We start from the raw sequence: 26014 nt of genomic DNA, 5'->3' as shown, positions 1-26014 counted from the left end.
GTAAAGAACGGCGGGTTGCACAACAAGATTGTCACCTTGCCACCCGATTACGACAAGGGGTGCAAGACGCGCACCTCCCGCTCTCCGCCGCTGCAGCTGCGAGGCGTTCAAAGAAGCGACCTTTGCGCTGGAATCCGCCGCCTTCCTCCAGCCCGCTTCGACATTGTGACAAGACGAGTTTGGTGTGTGGACAATGATTCCAGAGTTCCTCAACGCGGCGCTGATCTGACACGCCTGAAGAAGCTACCGCGGGAACGTCTTATTTTTGCGCTCTCACGGTTCAGCATGTTGCAAAACAACGAGCGTCCCTCGAGCGGCGTCGATTTTCCGGAACGGCACCACCTTCAACGCCGTCGCTTGGGCTTCGGAATGTGTGTGCCTTTGTGTCTGAAAACTGGTCTTCAGAGCAGCTGCGAGTTGGTGGTGTGTAAACGAACAGCCGCCGCGTCGTAGGACCAGCGGATCGAGTGTATAAAAACTGTGGTTGTGCGATTGTTGGACACACTTCTCTTGAGCAGTCATGTTAGACTGGTTCACTTCTCTCATGCAGTCCTGTTGGACTAATACTATTTTTCTCAAACAGTCATGTTAGACTGAGTTAATTTTCTGTAAATAAACCCCTTTTTCCTCGTTCTCGATGAGAAGCAGTTCTTCACTTCATCAACGATCTCAGCGTAAATAAGTTGGACGACGGCATGGGCCAGCTACCTTCGAATTCATGCCGTACTCCAATCTTGGCAAAGGACCACGGACGAAGGGATTGAGCCCCCAATCCTGACAACTGGTGGCAGCGGTGGGATGGACTTTGCGACATGGTGCTGTATCTGTGGTGGGTGCTTGGTTTTTGCTTTGACTCTCTAGGCTTCATTTTGTGGTTGTTCTGTTTAGAACAGTAGGGAAGCTAGATTGTTGTGTGTTAGCTAGGTTGTGTTTTCCTAGCTAGATTTAGAGAGCAGAATCAAGGCAGTAAAGCAGCAGTCATGGAGTTAAGGACACTGCTGAGAGACGAGTTGTTGATTGTTGGTGAGGAACTGGGCCTAGATGTACGCAAGGAAATGCTCAAATCGGAATTATTGGAGCTAATTTCCAATCAGGCCAGTGAGCAAGATATTGAAATGGGATTGGAACTTCTCAAAAAGAGAGAGAAACGGGAAAAAGAAAGAGAAGAACGAGACAGAGAAAAACGAGAGAGAGAGGAACGCGATAAAGATCGCGAGATAACAAAAATGCAACTTGAACTTGAAAACAGACGTTTGGAGTTGTCTCAAGGAAGTGAAGGAGCTCTGGGTCGATCAAGTGAGGCAGAATCGTACCACATGGACAGGCTATTAAAGCCATATGAGGTCGGGACCGACATAGGCTTGTTCCTATGCAATTTTGAAAGGACTTGCGAAAAGATGAACTTCGGCCCGAGTACATGGCCACAGCGGTTGCTGTCTATGTTGCCGTGTGAGGCAGCGGAAGTAATCGCCAGACTGAGTGTGCAGGATGCATATGATTATGCAAAAGTTAAGGCTAGTCTCCTGAAGAAATACCGCCTTTCAGCCGAAGCTTTTCGGCAAAGGTTTAGGAGCACAGGCAAGAAAGATAGCGAGGGCTATCCGGAGTTTGCATATAGCTTAAAGGCCAACCTAGTCGAGTGGCTTAAAAGCGCGGAAGCGTACGACAGCAGAGACATGATCATTGAATGCATGTGTCTAGAGCAGTTTTACAAAACCATTCCCCAAGCTGTGAAACTGTGGGTGCAAGATAGAGGTAATGTAAACACTGTGGAAAGGGCGGCTGAATTAGCCGAAGAGTACGCAACCCGTAGAAAGTTGAACGCCGAGGAGGGAAACTGGGACGGTCGAAATGGACCGCGGAAGCCATTTCCGTTCAAAAAGGGTGCGCAAGCTAGACGATCCGAGCCTGTAGACATGGCGGAAAAGCCCGCAGAAAAGAGCGAGGAGAAAGTTAACGGAGAAACCGCACAAAAAGAACAGAAAAGAAAATTCGAATCTGTCAGACCAATTCGCTGTTACAAATGCCACAAACTGGGACATATAGCTGTAAACTGCGAGAAGCCAAGCGTAGTTTTTTCCTACGTGGAGGAAAAGGATGAGAATATGGAACTTTTAAGTCCATATCTCCACGACCTGCAAGTTAATGGAAAACCATGCCGAGTGCTAAGAGACAGTGCCGCCACGCTGGACATTGTCCATCCGTCTTACGTGATGGTAGAGGACTTCACCGGAGAAGTAGCATGGATAAAACAGGTTGTAGAAGAACACAGCGTGTGTCTGCCCATGGCCAAAGTCAAAATCAGTGGACCATTCGGGGAGCTAGAGACTGAGGCTGCAGTTTCCAAATTTTTGTCACTGCAGTATCCCTACATCTTTTCGAATCGTTCGAATCAGTTACTGCGTGACAGAGGGCTCAAACTGGGAGAGGGCATAGTACAGGCATTGACCAGAGGCCAAGCTCGTAAGATCGCGGCGCTTTCGGCTGAAAATGCTCAAGCTCCTCCAGCTGAAGCAGAAAAGGGGATAGCTTCAATACCCGAATCCGAGCTAGGCCCGACGGACAAAAGAACAGTTGAGGAGAGCCTGCCAGTTGACCAGCTCAATGAGAGCGTAGCACTAGAGTGTCAGAGTTCTAGCCTGCAGGAAGAGCATGCAGACGCGCTCCCAAGCGAGACAGGGTCGTTATTATCACCGGCCTCAAAGAACTTTGATCAACTCTTACGCGTGGATAGAGAGTCACTGGCAGCTGAGCAAAAGAATGATGAGAGCTTAGCTAAATTACGGGACACAGCTAAAGAAGGCATTGCTAGGCGCAACGTAACGATACATGAGAAAGGAGGATTGTTGTATCGGCATTACAGAGATCGAAAGGGTAGGATTTTAGATCAGTTAGTCATACCTACTAAGTATAGGGAGGACCTTTTGAGTCTTTGTCATGGAAATGGGTGGTCCGGCCACCTAGGCATAAACAAATCAAAGGAAAGATTGCTTATGGAATACTACTGGCCTGGCTGTTTCAAAGATGTAGAAAACTTTGTAAGATCATGCGACGCCTGCCAGCGTTCTGGTAAACCAGGAGAGACTTGGAAAGCTCCACTGAAGGTAGTGCCCTTAATAACAGAGCCTTTCAGACGACTTGTAATAGACACGGTAGGGCCTCTTCCAAAAACAAAATCAGGCTACAGGTACTTGTTTACCATGCTGTGTCCGGCCACCAAGTTTCCAGAAGCAATCCCTTTGAAAGAGCTCAGCTCCACTGAAGTAGTAGACGCGCTTTTGACAGTGTTTGCACGAGTTGGGTTTCCAGCCGAAATTCAGGCAGATCAAGGGTCAGTATTCACGAGCGCACTGACTTCCACATTCTTGCAAAAGTGCGGGGTAAAGTTAATACACAGTTCTGTCTATCACCCTCAGTCAAACAGTGTAGAGAGGTGGCATTCGGTGCTTAAGCGAGTTTTGCGTGCGCTCTGTTACGAGCACAAGGAGGACTGGGAGACCTGTCTGCCGGCAACTTTGTTTGCTTTGCGAACGGTTCCACATGAGGCGACAGGGTTCTCACCAGCAGAACTAGTGTATGGGAGGACACTCCGGTCTCCACTGAGAATGTTAAGAGAGATGTGGGAGGAAAGAGGGGAGAGTCCAACCGTGGTTGAATACGTGCTAAATTTACTGGAACGGCTAAGCGCAACCCAAGAACTAGTCGGAAAGAACATGGCACTAGCTCAAAAGAACGCCAAATTCTATTACGACAGGAATGCGAGGCTTCGTACGTTTAACGCCGGAGACCAGGTAATGATCCTCAAACCTTCAAGAAAGAACAAGCTTGAAGTTCACTGGGACGGGCCCGTTAAAGTGTTGCACAAACTTTCAGAAACTAACTATGCTTTGAGAATGCCCGGTCGCAGGAAGGAAGTGAGGATATATCACTGTAATTTGATGAAGCCGTATGTAGAGCGGAGCGGAGTCGTTAACTATACTGTCAAAGAGCCGGATGGCATTGGTACCAAGTTTAAGGAGGATAGGGCAACCTCCAACTCTGAAATCGGCCTAGAAGAAGTAGTAGAACACTCGGTAAGCTCGCATGCTCTAAGACCCGAGCAGCTAGATGAGCTAAAAGGGGTGTTAGGGGAATATCTCGACAGATTCAGCGATCGGCCGGGTAGAACCGAACTGATAACGCATGAAATTGAGCTGACCTCTGCCGAACCAGTAAGATCAAAACCTTACAGGGTGTCTCCAAGACAGAGAGAGATTATGGAGGCAGAGATACAGCGCATGCTAGAGTTGGGAGTTATTGAGCCCGCTGAGAGTGACTACACGTCACCGCTAATACTCGTAGAAACCCCTAACAAGGACCCTCGTCCGTGTGTTGACTACAGGAAGTTAAATGCGATCACTAGGGATCAGCTGTACCCGATACCCAACATTGAGGAACGAATTGAAAGAGTTAGCGCTGCTAAATACATTTCAACTATAGATCTCGTGCGGGGGTACTGGCAAGTTCCCCTTTCCGAAAGTGCCAGCCGCTATGCCGCATTCATCTCGCCTGTAGGCACTTTTCGCCCTCTCGCACTCAGCTTCGGGCTGAAGAACGCGCCGTTTAGCTTCTCTAAGTTAATGGATATTGTCCTAAAGGACTTGCAGGAGTTCGCCTTACCTTATCTTGATGATGTGGCCATTTTTTCGGACAGCTGGGAACAACACGTATCGCACCTCAAACAGGTGTTCTCACGGTTGAGGGAAGCCGGCTTAACGATGAAAGCGGAAAAGTGTAGGTTTGGTTGTTCGCAGGTTACTTATCTGGGCCATGTTGTTGGTCAGGGCATGAGACGGCCGGCTGAGCTGAAAATAGCTACGATTGGAGATTTTTCTCAGCCGCGCACGAAAACGGACGTTCGTTCATTTTTGGGACTTGTGGGGTACTATCAACGGTACATTCCGAATTACTCACAATTAGCAAGTCCATTAACAGACGCCCTCCGAAAGGGAGCACCGAGTAACGTACACTGGGATAAGGACAAAGAGAACGCTTTTCAAAGTTTGAAAACGCTATTGGTTTCTCGCCCTGTGCTTCGCGCGCCAGACTACACAAAGGAATTCATAGTTCAATGCGACGCAAGCGACAGAGGTATGGGCGTGGTACTTAGTCAAGTCGGCGACGATAACGAGGAGCATCCTATCCTCTACGCCAGCCGTAAACTAAATGTAAGAGAGGAAGCCTACAGCGCTTCAGAGAAGGAATGCGCTTGTTTGGTTTGGGCCGCCCAGAAGTTGTCGTGTTATTTGTACGGAGCGAAGTTCATCTTCGAGACCGACCACTGTCCTCTGACGTGGCTCAATCAAATGTCACACAAAAACGGCCGCTTGCTCCGATGGAGCCTCACTCTCCAAGAGTACAACTTCTCCGTTAGATATAAGAAGGGAAAGTTGCATAGCAATGCGGATGGTTTGAGCAGGCTAATTTGAATTCTGCGTTTGAGGGTCCCGCCTAAATTTTAGGGTTACTAGTGTTAAATTTATTAAGCGAAGAAGATCCCCTCTCATTTAGCAGGATTCCCTCCATGATTGCTGAATTTGTCAGCAGGAATTTGCTTCAGAAATTGGCATAGTGAAATGCAGCATTTTTTTTGTTTCTGCACTTATGTTGTTGTTGTTTTTTTTGAAGCCTAGCGAGTCTAAAGTGAGAGCCAATGCACGTCATCTCGGCGCAGAGCCGTGTTGTGGGGTTCATTTTGCAGTTGCCTGTCCTTGTTGGATGTTTTGGGGCGGTGACATCAATGCACAAGTGGTCGCTGCGAGCCAAGACATCAATCCCCCCCTGACCAGCAGCCGTTCTCTTCCTGCCTAGCGGTTGTCAGCGCTAGACAGTCGAGACTTTTGGGGCCATGGAGGCGCTGTAAAGAACGGCGGGTTGCACAACAAGATTGTCACCTTGCCACCCGATTACGACAAGGGGTGCAAGACGCGCACCTCCCGCTCTCCGCCGCTGCAGCTGCGAGGCGTTCAAAGAAGCGACCTTTGCGCTGGAATCCGCCGCCTTCCTCCAGCCCGCTTCGACATTGTGACAAGACGAGTTTGGTGTGTGGACAATGATTCCAGAGTTCCTCAACGCGGCGCTGATCTGACACGCCTGAAGAAGCTACCGCGGGAACGTCTTATTTTTGCGCTCTCACGGTTCAGCATGTTGCAAAACAACGAGCGTCCCTCGAGCGGCGTCGATTTTCCGGAACGGCACCACCTTCAACGCCGTCGCTTGGGCTTCGGAATGTGTGTGCCTTTGTGTCTGAAAACTGGTCTTCAGAGCAGCTGCGAGTTGGTGGTGTGTAAACGAACAGCCGCCGCGTCGTAGGACCAGCGGATCGAGTGTATAAAAACTGTGGTTGTGCGATTGCTGGACACACTTCTCTTGAGCAGTCATGTTAGACTGGTTCACTTCTCTCATGCAGTCCTGTTGGACTAATACTATTTTTCTCAAACAGTCATGTTAGACTGAGTTAATTTTCTGTAAATAAACCCCTTTTTCCTCGTTCTCGATGAGAAGCAGTTCTTCACTTCATCAACGATCTCAGCGTAAATAAGTTGGACGACGGCATGGGCCAGCTACCTTCGAATTCATGCCGTACTCCAATCTTGGCAAAGGACCACGGACGAAGGGATTGAGCCCCCAATCCTGACAAAACCGACATCCTGTTAAGAACGTGAAACCAAGGGTTTGCGCAAGCGACATCCTTCATCAGGCGTGGGACATTTCACAGGCACACTATTCGTGGCATTTATACCTATACAACTCCAGTAAGGTGTACCATTGCTCTATATAGCGTAGCATCTGTCAGCAAACGAGTCAGCATTCGCTGGCCAGGACCTCTACTAGGTTCTTATTTATAAAGTTGTCTTCTGCCGTAGTTCACGTGACATAGTTGAGTTACCACTGTTAACAATGTACTATCAGTATTCCGTCCGGTGCGCCAAATCGTATGTATGAGCTGGTTCCTCTCTACAGGAGCGATATCTTGCGGCAGTTGCCACATGACCCGCCTTCCACGGCGATACGACCACTTAAGTCGGGACGCCAAGCTCTCTGATGGCGTTAAATTAAGGTTCGATAGCAAAGTAAAGCGTTCGACGTGTGCACAAAAGCATGCCTATATTTTGTATTCCGCCATGTCATCCTCCGACTACAGAGAGTTGGCACTAAACCGGTGTTGTAAACTGCTGCGAGCTTCCTAGTAAAAAGTTTCATATTTGACTTGTGACGGCCAACAGCTCAGACAAGAAAACTGGATAGAATTAACATTACTCGCAAAGCACAACGTTTTGTGGTGTTTTTCTGTCTGTCCGTTTTTCGTTTCGTATTTTTTTTTCGCTGTCTATATACCGTCTCAAGCCATGTTGAATGACTAATGCAGCATCGCACCTTCACACAATTTCATATTTGATATTGTTTCGTTGGCACTCACCTTGCTGTTTACGGCTGCCCAGACCGCCGCTCCGACGAGCCACAGTGTGAAGGGCACCATGGCTAAAATCCATGGAATCATCAGTGCGGATATTTTCTGCGTGCAACAAGACTACGTCAGCAGCAGCATTTTCGCAAAGCTATACAGGCTTGACTCTCCTTTCGCCTTAGAACATGGAATAATATGTGCTACTCTGAAGCAAAATAACATTGGCAAGCTTTCTTGTCTATGAGCTTCAGCGAGGCGCACACACCTGTTACCATCACTGTAGTATGGTCAAAGAAATTATAGAAAAAATTACTGCGTCTTAACCACTTGTTTTTGACCACACTACGTTGAATTTCCTGCTAAGCACTCCTTCTAAAGGAGTTTCAGCGAAGACATAATTTTATTACACATACTTCGGCCCATTTCTGCCAGGAAACATTGCTAGGAAAGCACCACAGAATTGAGCTATATATAACCCCCGAAGCTTCCCGCATACGTAGTGACACTTCCTTTCTCAAAAATACATGCGCGTCAGGCTAATTCATAGAATAGCTTCCTACCTACCACTCTTGATGCACACGGTAAAGCAAAATAACCTTGACCAGAAATGAGATGTCACACAAAAGGTAATGTCACTTTCCAACTTTAATTCTATATTTACTTCTATATTTTCTCTCACAGTGACATCACCGCATCAGAATTGCTGGCATCGGCTGACAAATAGAACTTAAACTGAATCCCGCTGATATTGACGTATATATCTAACGCCCGTGATTGCCTATACTTCTTAATGATATAAGAAAAGTTTACACCCTTTGGAGTGTATATTTGCCACACAACAATAATCGTCATCTGTCTTGCCCGCATATCCTTTCTCGAAAACGCTGCGCTCATTACTTTCCTGTCTAGAATGCTCTGTCATGCTGATAACGGGCATGCCCTTCGTCACTTGGAAGTACCGGGCTCGCAGCGTTAAAGAAAGCAAATGCGGGCAAGTTACATGACGATTATATGGCAAATATACATCCCAAAGGGTGTAAACTTTTCTTAGAGAGTACAAGCAAAGGCCAAAAATAAATAACAAATGTTTTTCTTCTATGATAGAAGAAAAACTTGAAATATCTAGGAACGGTACTGAAACACAAAAAACTTACGTCACCAACTCCTTTGACAAACAATAACGAAGCGATGAGCAACAGCGCTGCCATGCAAATCCACGTCAAGTGGAAATCTGAAAACGCGGCTAAAAGAAAAAACAAAAATTCCCAAAATGGTGATATGAATAGCTTCCGTATATATTAACACTGCTTTGAGGCGTGCGTCTTCTATATTGAAAGGCAGTCACACGGCACAAAAATGACAACCATTCCTCTCTGTGAAGATGGAATGGCAGCAAAAGCTGACGACAGTCAAGGCTCTCAAACGAAAAGCAAAGTACTTTCGCTGCCATTCCATTTTCACAGAGTGGAATGATTGCCCGGACTCGCGATTGTCGTTTCGTTCAGCATCGCGGGAATGTTCTTCGTCGGTGGTCGTTTCGCGCCGGCGCCGTTTGCACTCTCGTTGCTGTTCCCTCCGGCGCTCCTCGTACCCATGTTGTTGTTCGGGTGCACGAACTTTACGTGTCCGCCCCATCGATAACGCAGCTCTTTTTAGCGCTGATACCTCTCCTGCTTATGTATTGCGACAACCTTGACGTCACGCTATTGTTCACGGCGAGCGTTCTAATCTGTTCCGCATTTTGACATCTGCGCCGCCGCACTGCACCCGTACGTGATCACACACAAAGCAAACAATGAAACCCATTGTATATGAGTTTGTTAGAAATCGCTAAGTCCGTTTCTAAGTTTCTGAACAAACTACGGAAAGTTAGTCATATACAGCTTGCGCTGTCAAATCATGCTTTAAACTTCATTGGCGTTTTTTGGACTTGTAGCAAACTTGCGAAATGCCGCATATTCAACTAAAGCAATTATCAATTTTTCATGCGAATCCGAAGAACCACTCCTGACATAATGGCAATGTCTTGGGAATCAACGGTGTTTTGCAGTTCAAGATTCAGGATTCGCCATATCACAAATGCAAAGTTCTATTAAAATTTCCCTTTGATACTCGCATTGCGACGTTGGGTAAATTCACATATTATCGTATTGTTAAGGAAGAACGACATTACAATATGCATAATGTGAACGGGAAGACTGCACATGGGTTAAACCCAGGCAGGCCTGGTAAAGCAAAATTAAAATACTAGTGTCACGGATAAATAACTGGTCATTCAACGCTATCAATAAACTTTTGGCTAAGGAAAGCAACTCATTCATCAGGAAGAAATAAACCCTGAGTTGCTTTCTGACATATATTTTTGGTGTCCGGAATGCGCAACTGGGGACCTAAACAGGCAACGTTGCAGGTACCAATACGTTTTCACAATTTCTTTTTTCGCTTTTTCCGCGTGTTTGCAAGTGCACGAAAAGTCTACAAGAACTGCCAGAATGAATACCTCGTTGCGGTGAAAATAAGGCTCAGTTTTTAACGGTTAAGAAAACGGGGCCGGTCATTCCTGAACTACGGCACGCCACACTGCGATGATCCGCGAATTACTATTCAAGTATCGCAACTATGTAAGGGCTGTGTGCTACATTAATATTTGATGCATACTTACAAGAGTGGGCATACGATGCGGACCCTGCCAGGATAATGAAAATACTTTGTACCTGTACAAAGGAAAGGAACGAAAATTGGCGCCGTCCTTAAATATTCTTACCACGCGACTTCCGTTACATCATTTTTCACTAAGATAATACTATCGTCTCTACTACTATTAGTCGCACATCCGGTGAAAACTCATTGTGGGGCAAATATAACTGTAACAATCACCTAATGTCATCAGCACAAAGTGGCACAGAAAGTAAGATAATACACAGGTCGCCGCTTTACAGCATTGCCAGGGGTTACGGTGATAACGTTGGAACAAGCGGCTTAACATGTTCCTATGGGCGGGCAGCGCAACCCGGACGCAGAACGAGAGGAAGTACACAACACGAGCGCAGACTAACAACTGGTTTATTATTTCAAGCAACGGACTATAATATACAGAAAATGTAAACACGTGTAAAGTGACGTTTACAAGGGTGTTAGCCTATCTTGCCATTCAGCCGCGTTGATAAAAAACTTCAAGAAGGTACACGTTCAAACTAAGAAAGTCATTGATCAAGCAAAGAAAGTGTTGCTAGAATTGAACCTTGAGCGTCTATCTGGTGCACTCAACAAAAGTCAGGGGTTGAACCTTGAGGTGTTCTTTACGATAAAAACGCATAAACCCGACCAACCTTTACGCACAATTGGGTCGGAAAGAAACACATGGCAACACGTAGTTCCTGGTTCAGAAGAACTTAACAGGGCTCCAGGTAGAAGACCCATTCAACGTAAAAAACTTGGAAGATGTCATTAGGTTTTTACGAAAAGAGGTGTAGCATCGACGTCACAGATTTATACTATTCCCTTCCTAGCAATAAGCTGATCAAGACAATCAAAGATTGCATTATGGAAAACGACGAATTAAAGTTAGAAAGGATAGTGGCGTTCCGGTTGAGTCTTTTCTCGAACTCTTGATTTTCTATTTAAATTCCACGTTCGTTATCTGGGATGATCAAATAATGATTCAGAAGCGGGGGGTCTGCATCGGCTCTCAGCTCACACCCATTCTTAGTGAGATCTTTCTCGGCACTGTTGACCGGGTACTCGAGAGCGTCTTGGCAGGAACTTTGGTCAAGTGCTTCAGGCTTGTTGACGACTACCTGGTAGTTATCCGCTCCCAAAACAGTTCCAAAGTAATTGGAGACATTCTCGCCGCTTTTGATAAAGAAGGAATGGGTCTCAGATTTACTCATGAACTGCCCAGCAATAATGAAATTCAATTTTTGGATTTGCAGTTAAGATTAACAGCGCAACATATTGGTTGGCATTATAACCCCAGGACTAGCAAACCAATTCTAAACTACGCCTCGGCACACTCAGAACTTGTGAAAAGAGGAATTGCTATGACGTGTTTGGGTTCCGCACTTAGAAAGTCATGCCACCACCTCGCCAATCGGAGCTTTTCGCAACAACTCAATCGTCTAGGGAAGGCCGGTTTACCTAACTCCATTCTTGTGTCAGTATGTGAAGGGCTAGTGAAGAAAATAAAGAAATGGGAAGCACCCCAAAGACAGAACGAAAAAGTTAAAAAGTACGCAGTCATCCCTTATGTACAGGGTCGTTCATAATATGTGCGAACACGGCGAAGCGTGGCCGCGCTCCGCGGAGCGTCAGCGCATCCGGCGCGGTCGCGCATCGAAACAATGTGGCGCAGGCGCACAGGAGACCGGAGGCGGTGCTTCGTGTCGTCTGCTACAGCGCGGAAACGCACCGTGCTTGCTTTGCTGGGAAGCGCACCTAAATGTGTGCTGGCAGCGCCCAGACGTGCCGAGATGGCATTGTCGCATTTTACTGACTGCAGCGCGTTGTTCAGTCCTATGGAAGGGTATCAACTGGCAGAGGGAGTTAGCTTGGGCAGGGCAATCTCTCATCCGCTGGCGCGGCTGATAAGCTGCTGCAAATAATTGCCAAGCTAAGCGACTGCTCTGTACTAGTGCATGATTCTTGGATGATTTCTAGGATGATTCTTGATGATCTTGGATGAAGCACGATCCATAGCCCATTCTTTATGTTCCTCGGCTGACAAACGTCAAGCTGTCAGTTTTAAAAGTAGTGATGTCACTTTTTTCATTTCTTGCTTATTTCTTATGCTGCCTCAGCAATAAAAGCGGTGTGACAGTCGAGGAGTCTATCATAAGGAGGCCAACAAACACTGACACCAAGGACAACATAGGGGAAATTACGTGTGCTTAATAAATGAAATAAAGAAATGATAAATTAATGGAAATTAAAGTGGATGAAAGAACAACTTGCCGCAGGTGGGAACCAAACCCACAACCTTCGCATTTCGCGTGTGATGCTCTACCAATTGAGCTACAGCGGCGCCATTTTCCCATCCACTTTCTTGGGTATTTATGTGTCCTAGTAGAACCGTGGGAGTGTTAGCCAGCGCCACCACTCACGTACTCAAAGGTCTGTGAGTCTGTGAGTGGTGGCGGAAGGAAGTCTGTGAAGGTGTCTGTGAGGCGGAAGGAAAAACGGTCATTTAATTGCGCTCTATCGGTGCATGGTAAGAATCGCCGGCGGTCGGAATGATCTAGATCCCTCTACTACGTCGACATCTACGATAGCGTGAGTCACATTTGGGCATTTAACAGCATAAACCAATCCAGACTAGAGCTGAGAAATTTGGAACAACACCTGCATTTAACCGAGAATGCTCCACTGTGAACACATGCTGCTGAGTTGCCGTATGCGGAACCAACAACGCGCTGCAGTCAGTAAAATGCGACAATGCCATCTCGGCGCGTCTGGGCGCTGCCAGGAAACATTTAGGTGCGCTTCCCAGCAAAGCAAGCATGGTGCGCTTCCGCGCTGTAGCAGACGACACGAAGCACCGCCTCCGGTCTCCTGTGCGCCTGCGCCACATTGTTTCGATGCGCGACCGCGCCGGATGCGCTGACGCTCCGCGGAGCGCGGCCACGCTTCGCCGTGTTCGCACATATATTGAACGACCCTGTACATCAGATGGGGCATAGGTTAAAAAAGACGGCCATGAAATATGGTGTTCAAGTAATCTTTTCAGCAAAGAACTCCTCAAACAAGATTTGCAATCTTGTCAATAGACCTAAACAGGCGTCCAAAGCTACATGCCGGGTCAAACACTCGGGGCAGCTTGTGGCATGCCCGGTGGGAGTGGTTTACGTCATTCCACTTTCGTGCGGCAAAATGTGCTTTGGGCAGACGGGACGCTGCCTTAACAACCGCCTTAGGGAGCACCAAGGTGTGATCAGGAATGAAACATGTTCTAATCTGGCCGCGCATTGTAGAGTTTGCTCGTGCGAACCCATGTTTGAACAAACGGAAATACTGTATAAAAATATGCATCAAATTAACCGCGAGATTGTAGAGGCCTACTTTATGCATGTGAACTCAGGCGCATTTGTCAGCCAGATTTCCATCACTCTGCAGGATAAAGAAACTGATTTATTGAAGGGCAAGATAGGCTAACACCCTTGTAAACGTCACTTTACACGTGTTCACATTTTCTGTATATTATAGTTATATTATAGTCCGTTGGTTGAAATATTAAACCAGTTGTTAGTCTGCGCTCGTGTCGTGTACTTCCTCTCGTCCTTCGTCCGGGTTGCGCTGCCCACCCATAGGAACATGTTCAATCACCAACTCGCCCAGCTTGCCGTCCTAAAGCGGCTTAAGCCCGGCAAGCGAGGCCGGCAATTGTGCAACCTGCAATGCCTCTTTCGGCGTATCTGGTTTGTCATCACACATCTCAAAGTCCACAGTCTCGAGGAAGCACAAGCGAAAGGCGCAATACGCATTTTCTTACGATCTGTCAGATTTCTACAAACCCTCAACTTTGTTCGCAATCGCGTAGATTTCCCCTTGTCCATCGAGCATCAAGTACCACATATGGCTCCACAGTATTGGGCCGCCAGGATCACACCAAGTTGTTTCTTGTCGCCCAATTTCGCGGCAATATCGAGATTGTGGAGAAGTTGCCCACCGTTTCTTCAACGTCCGAGCTGGCGCGTTATGATTAGCCGTGTACTGATGATCCCAAAAGAATACAGCGCGGCCTCCGAGGGCTTGCCCTCGAGCGTTCGTACGGCAGAATTCCGAAACTTCCGAAAATGACAACGAATAGCCTCCTTCGTGAGTTTAGACAAAGTCGCTACTGTCACTTTTGGGAGGCTTGATAACATTCGCAGCTCCCGCACTCAGAACCCCGGAAGCAGCCCTAAGCACTCAATTAAATTCCAACAGCAGCGCAGGCATGGCACCGTATGATTTCTAAGTAATTCAAATGATACACAACAATATTAAGGTGGGTATTCCACAATCTGCGCGTTTCGCGAAGACATATATAAGAGGACACAAGGCGCTCTCAAAGCATGATATCAGCATTCTGCAAACAGCGGAACTTGTTTTCGATTGCATGCAACGTCGAAACTAGGCGCTATTTTTAAACTTTCAAACTAAGTACAACGATGTGACATCGGTTCAACGAAACAAGAAAATATCCCACCTCCTAAACGCGTAAGCATTAAAAACGCAAGAAAACATGAGGTTTCGGAACAACAAGAAAAAAATTTTAATGAAAAATTTGCTCACCACCGAGATCATACCGATGAAGATGTTGCCAGTCCTGAGCTCAAAATAACCCAAAAATTTCTTCATGGCTCCCGTATGTCTGTACCTTGTCTGGTTCGTCTTGTTCCTCTCCGACTGTACACGTCCCGATCCGTCTGTAATTAACGTAATTAGCTCTCGACACGCCTTAAACGCCGCCAGCAGTCCGAGGTGCTACCAGCCAGACACCAACACGTGCTTCGCGGCCGGCTCGACATCCCGGAAATGACGTCGCCATTGCGGACGAGCTTATCAGCCGCTGGCGCACGTGTGACGCTTCCGGCTGCGCAGAAGAGGCAGCAGGAAATAAAAAGAGACAAGCCTAGGAGGAATGCATTTGTAGGTTGGTTGAAATCGTACGCGCGAAATGCCCGGTAGTCGCTAAAAGGTTGTTTTTTTTGTTGTTGTTGTTCTGGTCACATTATTCGTACTTTGATACTGACAGATTCACCGTATTCCTAAATTGTACACGCATTGGCGATGGCTAGAGTCGGGAATGGGACGCAGTCTCTCCAATGTGACAACTGGTGATAAACGTCTTCCTGCAGTCGACAGAAAGACGTTAATCTGAACCACGCGTGGCTAGCGGCAGGACACATCACAAGTGCGTTGATTCAGTCCTAACTAGCCGCCCATGTCTCATACACTTATACACCACCTTACATTATTAACATTAAGACAGGCCATGTATCTGCGCCACCTAACTGCAGGAAACATCACATCGGCGCCGTTCGCAAATATCGCCAAGAGGTTAGTTAGCGCCGCACATACATTTTTGGCGCCAAACACTTCAGTATAGTAATTAGGCCTGAAAATTTGCAGCCGAAAACTTGAATACTTGCTGACTTCCGTTCGAATGCAGAAATGTACCACGCAGGCAAAAGCTGCGGAGTGAAACGGGAATCCAGATGGCGCAAGAAATAAGCTTGTTTGCATTCCTTATATTTTAAACCATGGTTAGCACTCGGAGAAGTAAGCACTACGCACAAATTTCTAGATCTAATGGCGCTATTCATCAACGGGAGGGATAATAATTGCTACTGTCGCTAATTATCGATACACAAATTAAAACAGCTATGTACCCTACCCAGTACTATTCTACGATTCAGAGAAATAATCCGCGCCGGTAAGTTAAAGGGACACTAAAGCGAAACAATAAATCAGTTTAGACTAATGAAGAATTTTCTAAGAACCCTGCAGGCAGTCATTTAAAAAAATCGTTTGATAATTAAATGAGAAAATTAAGGTCCAAGTATCAGTATTTGAATATCGCTCCGAAACGCTAGCTCCGGTACGTCAGCGTGACGTCAGGAATTCCAAAGTATGTTTTCGCATTTGGGCCACGTTGGCTGAATAAAGGTTCCCGAACCTTTCCATGCTTAATATTTAGTTCCTTTAGAAGACAATGTAGTCAATCTGTACCACTATATGTAATTAGAAGGCCCCAGAAGATGCATTCAAAATCCAAAACGTCACAGCCCCCAGGTGCGGGAACTTAAGTAGGCGTCGCCACCCGTATTTCGTTCTTGCGCTTTTTCTGGCTTAACAAACATCTTATTGTTGTAAGAGTGGTGTTTTTGGTGTTGTAGAACGGTAATTTACTGATGCAGAAGAAATCATTTTTCACTTTAGTGTCCCTTTAAGCAAGAACCTCCTCACGAAAGGAACCCTGAGTTAACAAAGCGTTTTATTCTGACATACGGCATGATGTAAACAAATTGTCACTTTATTATTTAGGCCACTACGAAATGGGGCTATGGTGCTGCGGGCCTTCTCAATTGTCTTCAAGCGCAAACATATAATAACAATTTATATGCAAATTTAACGCAAATGCCATGATGTATGCTTCTCGCACGCCTGCACATGCCTGGCCATTCGAAATAGGTGCTTTAAAGGTTGCTCGACGGCTCTCAAGGCCTTAAGGGATGTGTGCAAGTTCTTAAGGGCTTGTGAATTGTGCGACCGTCTTTGAAATTTGCAGCGCGTAGCATCGCCTGATTGCGAGAATTTTTCTTACTTTTTTTTTTCTTCTACCACCTTTTATTCTCTTTACCCCTTTCCCCAGCACAGGGTAGCCAGCCGGCACTTACACTGGCTAACCTCCCTGTCTTTCCTCCCCTTTTATCTCTATCTTGCCAACCACATTTATCTCCGAGGCCAACCTTTTTTAGTGAGATTGTTGTACACAGACTCTACGTTAGAGTGGAGTATGTCCACTGCAACGGAGGCTTCGCATCCCATCACACGCGTTGAACCTTAGCGGCAGACAACAGACGTTTCCACAAATGATAACGTCAGAAATGCTTATCATCTTTCGTCCTATCTCTCCCACGCACTCTTTCTCATTTACGCCACCCCGTTCTCCTTTCTTCACTCCTATCATGCTCGGCTTTCAGAGCTCTCTATTCACCGTGTTCCCACCGCTTTGTCAGCACCTCTAGACTCTGAGAAGGTCTCAGTGTTCGAAGCAGGACGTCAAGAGGATAAAGCTGGGGCATGCTCTGAAATAGAAGTTAAGTCAAGGAATCAGGCGTTCACATGCATGCAGGACAGTGACTCTTTGCTTTCTGAAGTGTTTCAACGCCAAGCTTTCTTTGCCTCGTTCTGGGCTTTCTGGGGCGGGTATGTTGCTGCCTCGTGTATTTTCAGGCCTGTTCAATATAAAGAAATGTATGGCCGACGCCGCGATCAAACCTCCGACTTCTAGCGCAGCAGGCCGATGATCTAACCAGTAGGTCAAGATCTTTTTCTTTCTCTCTCCTATTGGTTGCACCAAAATCTCACGCACACTTCACGCATACGGCTGTCATGCAGTACTCCTTCTAAGTAGTTCCTTGCAGCTCTGCGGAAGCTGCAGAGCTCCTTAGTCAACAGAAAGGCCCAATGCCTTTCAAGTAGTGTTCATCCTCATCGTCTGCTTAGTTGCTTAGTGTCTGCTTACCATCCTGCCCATACATGCTCCGCGGTTGGTGGACTGCCGCAGCAAATGTTCTGGCGTTGTAAACATAAACTGCGTTTGGTTGATTGCGAGAGCGGGCCTTCACTTCATTTATACTCTTTCTCTGCAATTCCTTGACGCTTCCTTAGCCAGCAGTAATGTCGAAAGCACTTATAAGTTCCCTCCCCGCCGCATCGTCTGTTCGGCGTTTATTTTGCGTTTTCTTGCCGCCATCACGTATCATACTAGAGACGAGCAGTAAACTATTGATGAGTTGATTAATTAGCCATTTATAGCGCTTCACATCGTCAACGCATCTCCAGAGCTAATTCTGTGGAGCCATTTGCTAATTGGAAATCAAGAAACATTTACTGTTCGGCACCATCTCTGCAGTCCGCGCAACGCGAAAAGAAAAAAAAAAACAGCTCATCCCAATATTAGCGATTAAACATACGTAATGCGTAGTGTGCCGCGTGAGATGAGGCTAAGGTATTTATTTATTTATTTATTTATTTATTTATTTATTTATTTATTTATTTATTTATTTATTTATTTATTTATTTACGTATTTATTTATTTATTTGTTTATTTATTTATTTATTTATTTATTTATTTATTTATTTATTTATTTATTTATTTATTTATTTATTTATTTATTTATTTATTTATTTATTTATTTATTTATTTATTTATTTATCGGAAGCTTTCAGGCACCAAAGGCACTACGGAAATGAGTGGGGAAAAATGTCAAGACGTGCAGCTAACAATAATATTACACGGCCTCTTGTAAAGCGATCTTAAGCCCGTAGTCACCCGTTATGCTTGCGATTGCGGAGGGAAGGTGGTTCCATGCGACACTTGTCCTTGAAGACATATAATGAGGTGGACGAAAGAGGAAGTCCTTCAAATCATTCTCATAATAAATTGTGTGAAAAAGATTGAGGCCGAAAGAAGACTTTCGGCGCAATGAAAGGTTAGGCAAGCTTAGGGCTTTCTTCATAGACCGCAGATTCAACAGACGGCAATACCCACCTCCACGCAAGACCATCTCACGCGAAGACACCGTAACACGACGACAATTACAAACGAACACATACCTTCATTTAAGCAGAGTACACACAATACATCCTATACTGTATTCATACAAATGAACCCTTTGTAACGACTACGCCTCCCTATATCACACCAAATGGGCGTGCCCTAATGTAAAGGCAGCCCCGCAAATACCCAACCCCACACACGAGCAGTGGGAGGCCGTGCTGAAGAGTTCGGACCCTCTTGAGAAGCAGCAACTGGTGCGCCGGGCCCGGGAGACAGCGAGAGCCGCAGGAGCCCTGGACTGATGGCTCCTCCCCGCCCAAGCAGAAACACACCTCCTTTCGTTTTTTTTTTTAATATATGTTTTCCTCCTCCTCCTCCTCCTCATAGGCGTGGCACTGGAATAGTGTGAATAATTCGATAAGATCAAACGTGCTGCGCGAGTCTGTTTGCTTCAAGAGTTGTACTGAGGGTGGTCTTAGTGGGATCCCATATGCGTACTCTAATTTTGTAAAGGGTTAACTTCTGGGACGATGGAACACAGAAAAAAATTTCGACGGACATAACCAAACAAGCGATTCGCGTTAAATAGTTTTATATTCGACGGGCGTATTCCACGAAAGATTCGACGAACTGTGAGCACGAAGGTATTCATAACTGTCAATAGATGGTCATGGAATATTATTTGTGGAGTGTGTCCGACGACACCCTCACTAGCATGGCCACCGCTCCTGACATGTACTCCCTGCTTTGTCAGATGAAGCATTTCGTGCTGAGGTCACTCGTTAGCTTTCGCTGCTGTTCTCTGCGCAACCACCCTCGCATTTGCTTGCCAACATTCACCAGGTCATACAGGAGCAAGTTTGCGCAGCTCTGCCTTCGGCACGCGAGACTCCTCCGGTGCAGACTCCCGTTTCTTTTACCGAGGTCAATGCACCTCTCAGCTATGCCGAGGCTATCGTACTGCCACCACCTCAGCCCGTTGCGCCATTCCCATCGGCCGTGCCTCTGTGGCCAGCTCCTCACTTCGTTTAGCCGAGGTACCCACACAGCAGTGGACAATGGCGTACCCTCGACAACCGGCCCATATGTTTTGCGTGTAGTCTACCTGGCCACGTTGCACGATTTCGCCGTCGCCGCGCAACATCCTATACCGCCGTAGGTTCGCCTCCGATCCATGTTTCACCGTTATACACGTCGTGCTCCGCATCTCGGAACCCCAGTCAGATGTCTTCATACTCGGACCACCACCCTCTTTTTGACCGACCGCTGTTAGCCATCGCCTCGACGCCACTTGCCCCATTCGCCGATGCGTCGTCGTCCTTCTACTCCGGAACAAGAAAGATAATCGCTGCAGTTCCAGAGGCAATAACTGCGTGACCCACGAAATGACCAAGGCCTCTCCCTTCTGCGACTAATGTTATTGATGTATATGTGGACGGCGTCGCTGCACTCGTCATCGTCGACACTGGTGCCGCAGTTTCCGTTCTTTATAGTGCCAAACTTTCCCGCTCGGTCATAAAGGTTACGACACCGCTGTCAAACCTATCACTTCGTATACTGCCAGCGCAGACCGCATCACGCCGGCGGCTGCACGTACTACCCGTGTTGTGATTAACGGCCTCCTCTACGTCGTATAACTTTTGGCGCTGCATTGTTCCTACGATCTTGTTTTGGTATGGGACTTTCTTTCCTCTAATAAGGTCGTGATCGACTGTTCTCGAGCTAAAGTGGAATTTCGAGCGTTTAGCGACGCCCCGTTTCTTGACGCAAGCTGAAGATAAATTATTTGTTCAGAAGACGTCGAAATACGACCGCACTCCTCTTCCCTTGCCACGGTGTCCTGCAACATCGTTGCCGATGCAAGCGCACTTTTTACGCCATCTGCCATCTTCGTTTGTCCCAAGTGTTCGCCGCTGCCTTTTGCTCTTTTAGAAGTTTGTGACGGCGTCAGCAGAATGCTCGACTCCAACCAGTTGTCATGTCACCTCACTTTGCTTCCTAGGAAGGCCGTTGGTCGCATCCGGTGTGTCGACTCTGCTGTCATTATGGCCATGCCAACTGGTTCCGTCACCACTCACGAGGTCGCTGGAGTGACCTGTACGCCCGCGCAAGAGCCGACTTCGACCGATGTTCTGAGCAGCTCCAACGCTGGCAGTTTGACTGTTTCCCAACGCGCTCAGCTTCTACGCCTTCTCGACAAGTTCTGTTACTCTTTCGATTGCCAGCATGTTTCCTTCGGCCTCACGTCATCTGTCTTTCACTGCATCAATACGGACACCAATGCGCCACTGCGACAAAGACCATATCGTGTGTCCGCGACAGAGCGCCGTGTCACCGACGACTAAGTAGATGTGCTCAAGCGCGGCATCATCCAGCCTTCGAATAGTCCCTGGTCGTCCCCAATTGTTCTTGTTAAAAGGAGGATGGATCGATTCGTGTCTGTGTAGATTACCGCTGACTTAACAAAATAACTCACAAAGATATTTACCCTTTGCCAAGAATTAACAATGCCCTTGACTGCCTCCAAGGTGCGGAGTGGTTCTCTTCCATTGACTTACGCAGCCCCTATTAGGAAGTCCACCAATCTAAAGCGGCCTTTGCCGTACCACATGGCCTACATGAATTTCGGGTCATGCCTTGCGGGCCTTGCAACGCCCCCGCAACATTTGAGTGTCTGATGGACAACCATTTGCTTGGTCTGAAGTGCAAAACGTGACTGTGCTACTTATATGATGTGGGTATTTTTTCACCCGATTCCCCCCCCCCCCCCCCATCTCTGCAGGTTATAGAGGAAGTATTGCAGTGCCTAATTGACGCCGGCCTTCAGCTCAATCTGAATAAGTGCCGTTTTGGCGCAAGTCAGCTCACCATCTTTGGCCATGTGGCAATAAAAGCCGGTATCCTTCAAGACGCCGACAAGCTTCAGCAACTGGTATCTTCGAGTAAAGCAGAGTAAAGCCGCTGTTCACTGTACAGGATCCCCTGCCGTTCGTGCCCGGTTGCGACGGGATAATCGCCGGCGAAATCTGCGACCGTCACGCAACAGCCAGTGCCGCCCTCTGGAGGAGCGGGTTTCGCGCTCAACGGCTCACCCACGACATGAACTCAATGAACAAGTTGCCACCACGTTAAGTTCTGTGTTTGCAAGCCGTGCTGGAAACTTGCAGCGCGGCCTAGTGTGCAGATGGATGAAGTGCACTTGGCCTCCGGCGCTTGTAGAGCGGGCGCGAGTGGAGAAAACGAAGTGAGAGCAAAATAGGATTTCTGGCGGAGGGCCAGCTGTCTGGTTCTTTACAATATTGTTACGTGTAGCTGAAACCCAATGCCATATACAATTTATTTACAGGGAAGATAACGGAAGGCCAAAATGACGATGCCCACGTCGTCTTCTTCTTCCTCCCCAGTGCAACCACACTTTGGCGGCTGTTCCGTAGCAATATATTGATTTATTGTAAAAAGAAAAGCCGCAGTTTCACCTAAAAGCCGTAGCATCGGCTGCGATAGCGAATTAATGGACAGCTATACGAAGTAAGGATAGTAGTTTTATCGGCCCTATAAAGTTGTAAACATAGGCATTCTAAGTAAACTAGCAAGCATGGTGTCAGGCACGCCAAGCGAACGTGAACACATCTCACTCGCTGACCACGGGAATTCGCTCTCAGAACTCTGGAAAGAGGAAGCACGCCAGCAGCAGCGAGCGCATTGACTTTCATGCTGTGTCACACATAAACATGAACTAAGCCGCGAAAACACAGTGAACGGGTGCACTCTGTCCTTTTCGCCGATGGCTTACGAGATACAGCAGCCCAAGCGAGCAGGCGCGGCCGGCCGGAGTAAAACGCACCCCCCCCCCCCGTACCCTGCCCCCGGAGCCTTGCGCTCGACGGAAGGCGGCACGCATCCTCCTAGCTTTCCTCGCTTACATGCGCGAGATTGAGCCACCTATCGCCGGCTCACCCTCGCACACTTCCACTCGCACATGCAGCATACGGTGGGTGACGAGGAGCTTGTCGCCCTTGGACTTCATACCGAACCTCACGGCGACGGTAGGAATGAGCCTGATGTGTCCATAAATTTGCCATCGCAGTCATATCAATATCGGGGTTATACTAGCATAACCTCGAAATTGAGGTTTTACAATAAATCATGCTCGTGACTGGGTGGAGCATACACAGAGTGGGCCCAGGTGGAGCTTATGCTCATGTCGACAAAGGCACCGTCGTTTTAAGTTGAATAGCCTTCTTTGGCTACAGTGCATGATGTGGCGCCGCCCGGGTTTCTTGCTTGAAATAGAGGACACGTGCTCTGGAGAACTAGCTATTTTATAAGCGAGTTTCTGGCCACATTATTTGCCGAACGCTCTCTTGAGACGCGGGTACTGCGCGAGAGCTTAGAACTTCCTACCTCTCCTCTGGCCCCTCCCACTTTTATGCGAAGCATATTACTAGAGCTCAACCCAGCTCCTCAGGCGCGGCGGTGTCGCCTTCAATACCACGTCACACCGTGACGTCACGACAGGGGAGAAACGGGGCTCCTACTCGCGCCGTCGCTCGCGGCATCGCGGCGGTATATAAGCAGCTGCGCTTGCCTCTGCTAGACACTCACGAGATGAGATGCCTCCTGGAGACAGAGCTGCTCGTTGGAATGAGAAGCGAAGGTTGCGGCGTGCTACAGAGACTGTTTCTAGGTGGCTTTGCTACGGCGCAACGACTACGCGCCCCGCATCGGACGCGGTGAGCGTCGAGCAACGCAGCGTTCGGCGCGACAACGAAATGTGCGCCTGAGCAAGCGCCGCACGCCTGAGCCGACGCCGACGACACCGGCTTTTCTGCGACACGAGCTCCTTAACGCTGTGGCGTTAAAATAAAGGCTAGTATGCTTCGCATCCTGGGCTTAACCTTAGCTAAGCCACAGCCATTTTTTTTTTCAAGAAGAAAGGTAAAGTTTATTCATTCATTCATTGTGGCGTATGAATGCTGCGGTAATGACGTGTCGCCTTTCTCAGTCGCCTAGGCTAATTGATGGTTACCCGACGCGTTCGCCGCCAAAACCTGCTGCGTGTGCTGCTACATGTCATAATATTCATGTCATCACCGATCATATATGTTCCTCATCCACTCTTGTATAGTATACCAATTTTGGTACATACCAATTTAACGAAACGACCATGAGAGCACCAAGACGTAGGCGGCTAGAAGATAGATACCGCCAAAGCGGCAAATGTTCGCCGATAAATGCTTCGCATTTAAAACTAATCTCACAGTTTCGCCAGAAGGGCGAAGTAATGAATGCGATAACATGTTAGAAAATTACACGACGTGGAATACTCGTAGCTGTAGTGGTAGTATGAATTGACGTAAACGTAGGATAAGCAAGCACAAGCTGTTGTGCTAGGGGCCTTCAGTTTGAATCCTGCCATCGGGCGATTTCATGCACGTTTGATAATTAATGCCAACGTCTTTCTTAGGGAATATACAACCACTTTTCCGTATCACGTATGTTTGGAACATCCCTCTTTCCTGGGTCGATCCGGGAGATAGTGCAGAGCGGCGCCAATAAAATTGAATCATTTTTAGTTTTTTGAGTTCTGTTACTGCTTCGCACATTTAACCTTGAGAAGAATGAGGATAAAAGACATGCTCTGTAGTTGGTGTGTTATTTGATCACATTTCTTTTGCGGGCTGCCATTCTAACAATTGTGAAGGGATAATTTTGACAAAAATGTAACAAGACCTACTTTGATTATGTGTAGTAATGGAATGGTGTGGCAATATAGCCCGTAGATAGCGCATGTTATGGCATATCGCATGCACATACATATATATATATATATATATATATATATATATATATATATATATATATATATATATATATATATATATATATACGGTAACTCACTGCAGCGCCGACGGCAACGGACACAATTCACTTAGAGTGTTCATGTAATTGCTATTGCAATAAAAACACAAATGCTGCAGTCATTGTCATGCCGTATTCGTCACGCTGTTGTAATTCCGTCGTCGACATGGCGTCCTGGTCATATTGCCATGGTCGTCGCGCCCTCCCCTCCATCGTCACCACATCATCCTCATCGTAGCGCTGTCATTCTGTCTGCGAAAGGTATGTCGACGATAATTTGTGCCGCCATTATCAAACACAGTTATTCTGGCAGTAAACTCAGGAAATATCGCTACAGTGTCCAATTGATTTCTGCGGTTAAGGTAGGTTAATCGCTTATGCTGACAATCAGTGGAGACGACGATGAAGTGATTCTCCTGTAGAATACTGCTTTCATTTACCACTCGGCTCGTGGCCTATCCACAGTGGGCTTGTACAATCATAAGAAAAAATCATCACCAGTTTGTGTAATTTTCGAGATTTGTTTTAGTTTTTGCGGTAGACGCCATTTCCGTGACTGCTGCGATGGACGTCGAGTCACTTGGGGCGATGGCCAAACCTTCTACGTCTGCTGCAGTGGATTCGAGAAAGCGCCCCGATCACCCGAGTGACGCCGACAGTGAGGAACTGCTGATATGCTCTAAGGCCAGTGGTGAAAGCTTCGATAACAGTGACGTTGTGCCCATGGTGAAGCGTAAAGCAAGGCGAAGATTTCTCATCGCCTCTGCTACAGCAAGCAAGGCAAAGGTGACGATGCGAGAGCCACGGGCACCAGCTTTGTATGTAACGAATTGCATGTAATTAATTACTTCTCGTGAATTACATTTTCGTCAGTCTCTTAGTTGATCGGTGACCTTTTTTACTCGGTAACGTTCAATGTAATTCAGTAATTTTTTCGGTAACTAATTACATGCCACCAAAGTAACTGATCAGTAACTGAACGAGACGAGATATGACAGGCGACGCAGTTCTGAGCACTTGAATCCGGTAGGAACTACAACAGAAAGCCCCCAGTCGTGACATGCCGCAATCTCGCGAATGTACATGTTGGTAAGGGCAAACCCGGACGCTCAGTATTTGTTTCGTCATCTTGACGCGCTACCAGATGTTGGGCGACTGATTGAACCAGTGCTGCTATTGCTCAATAATGGTTGTTCCTTCGGACGTTCATGCCTGATGATTGCCTATGGACATATTTTCTCAACTTTCAATTGGCCCTACCGGGAGCCCCTTTTTCAAGCCCCCTCTACAATGAACCGCGGTGACCTATAGAGGGCCTAAATGCGAGCACTGAGGCATTCAGCAAGGACAATCTTGTGCGCAAGGTGTCCGTATATTGCAACGCCGCCATTCACTCCAGCCGCATATCCAGAATGTTTTCAGTGTCACTGCTGACGCCC

At 47.2% G+C, this 26014-nt stretch overlaps 1 protein-coding gene across 2 annotated transcripts in view; it reads right to left on the bottom strand.

The window, feature by feature from the left end:
• The window catches only part of LOC135899059 (uncharacterized), a 52635-nt gene that overhangs the window by 5005 nt on the left and 21616 nt on the right, over window positions 1-26014 (bottom strand). Inside the window, exons 2-5 of one of the 2 annotated variants that reach the window (XM_065428306.2) lie at window positions 14717-14850; window positions 10110-10161; window positions 8602-8690; window positions 7460-7555 (exon numbers count right to left, since the gene is read on the bottom strand). In XM_065428306.2, the coding sequence (XP_065284378.1) occupies window positions 7460-7555; window positions 8602-8690; window positions 10110-10161; window positions 14717-14782 (303 nt within the window). In that variant the 5' untranslated portion in view covers window positions 14783-14850. Of the gene's footprint in view, window positions 1-7459; window positions 7556-8601; window positions 8691-10109; window positions 10162-14716; window positions 14943-26014 lie in introns of those variants that run through there. The other variant, XM_070522395.1, reaches the window with a different exon arrangement.

Source organism: Dermacentor albipictus, chromosome 7 (genome assembly GCF_038994185.2).
Source record: "Dermacentor albipictus isolate Rhodes 1998 colony chromosome 7, USDA_Dalb.pri_finalv2, whole genome shotgun sequence".
NCBI classification, from domain to species: domain Eukaryota; kingdom Metazoa; phylum Arthropoda; class Arachnida; order Ixodida; family Ixodidae; genus Dermacentor; species Dermacentor albipictus.
The sequence above is the reverse complement of the archived record's forward strand: the minus strand, read 5'-3'. Positions and strand labels throughout refer to the sequence as shown.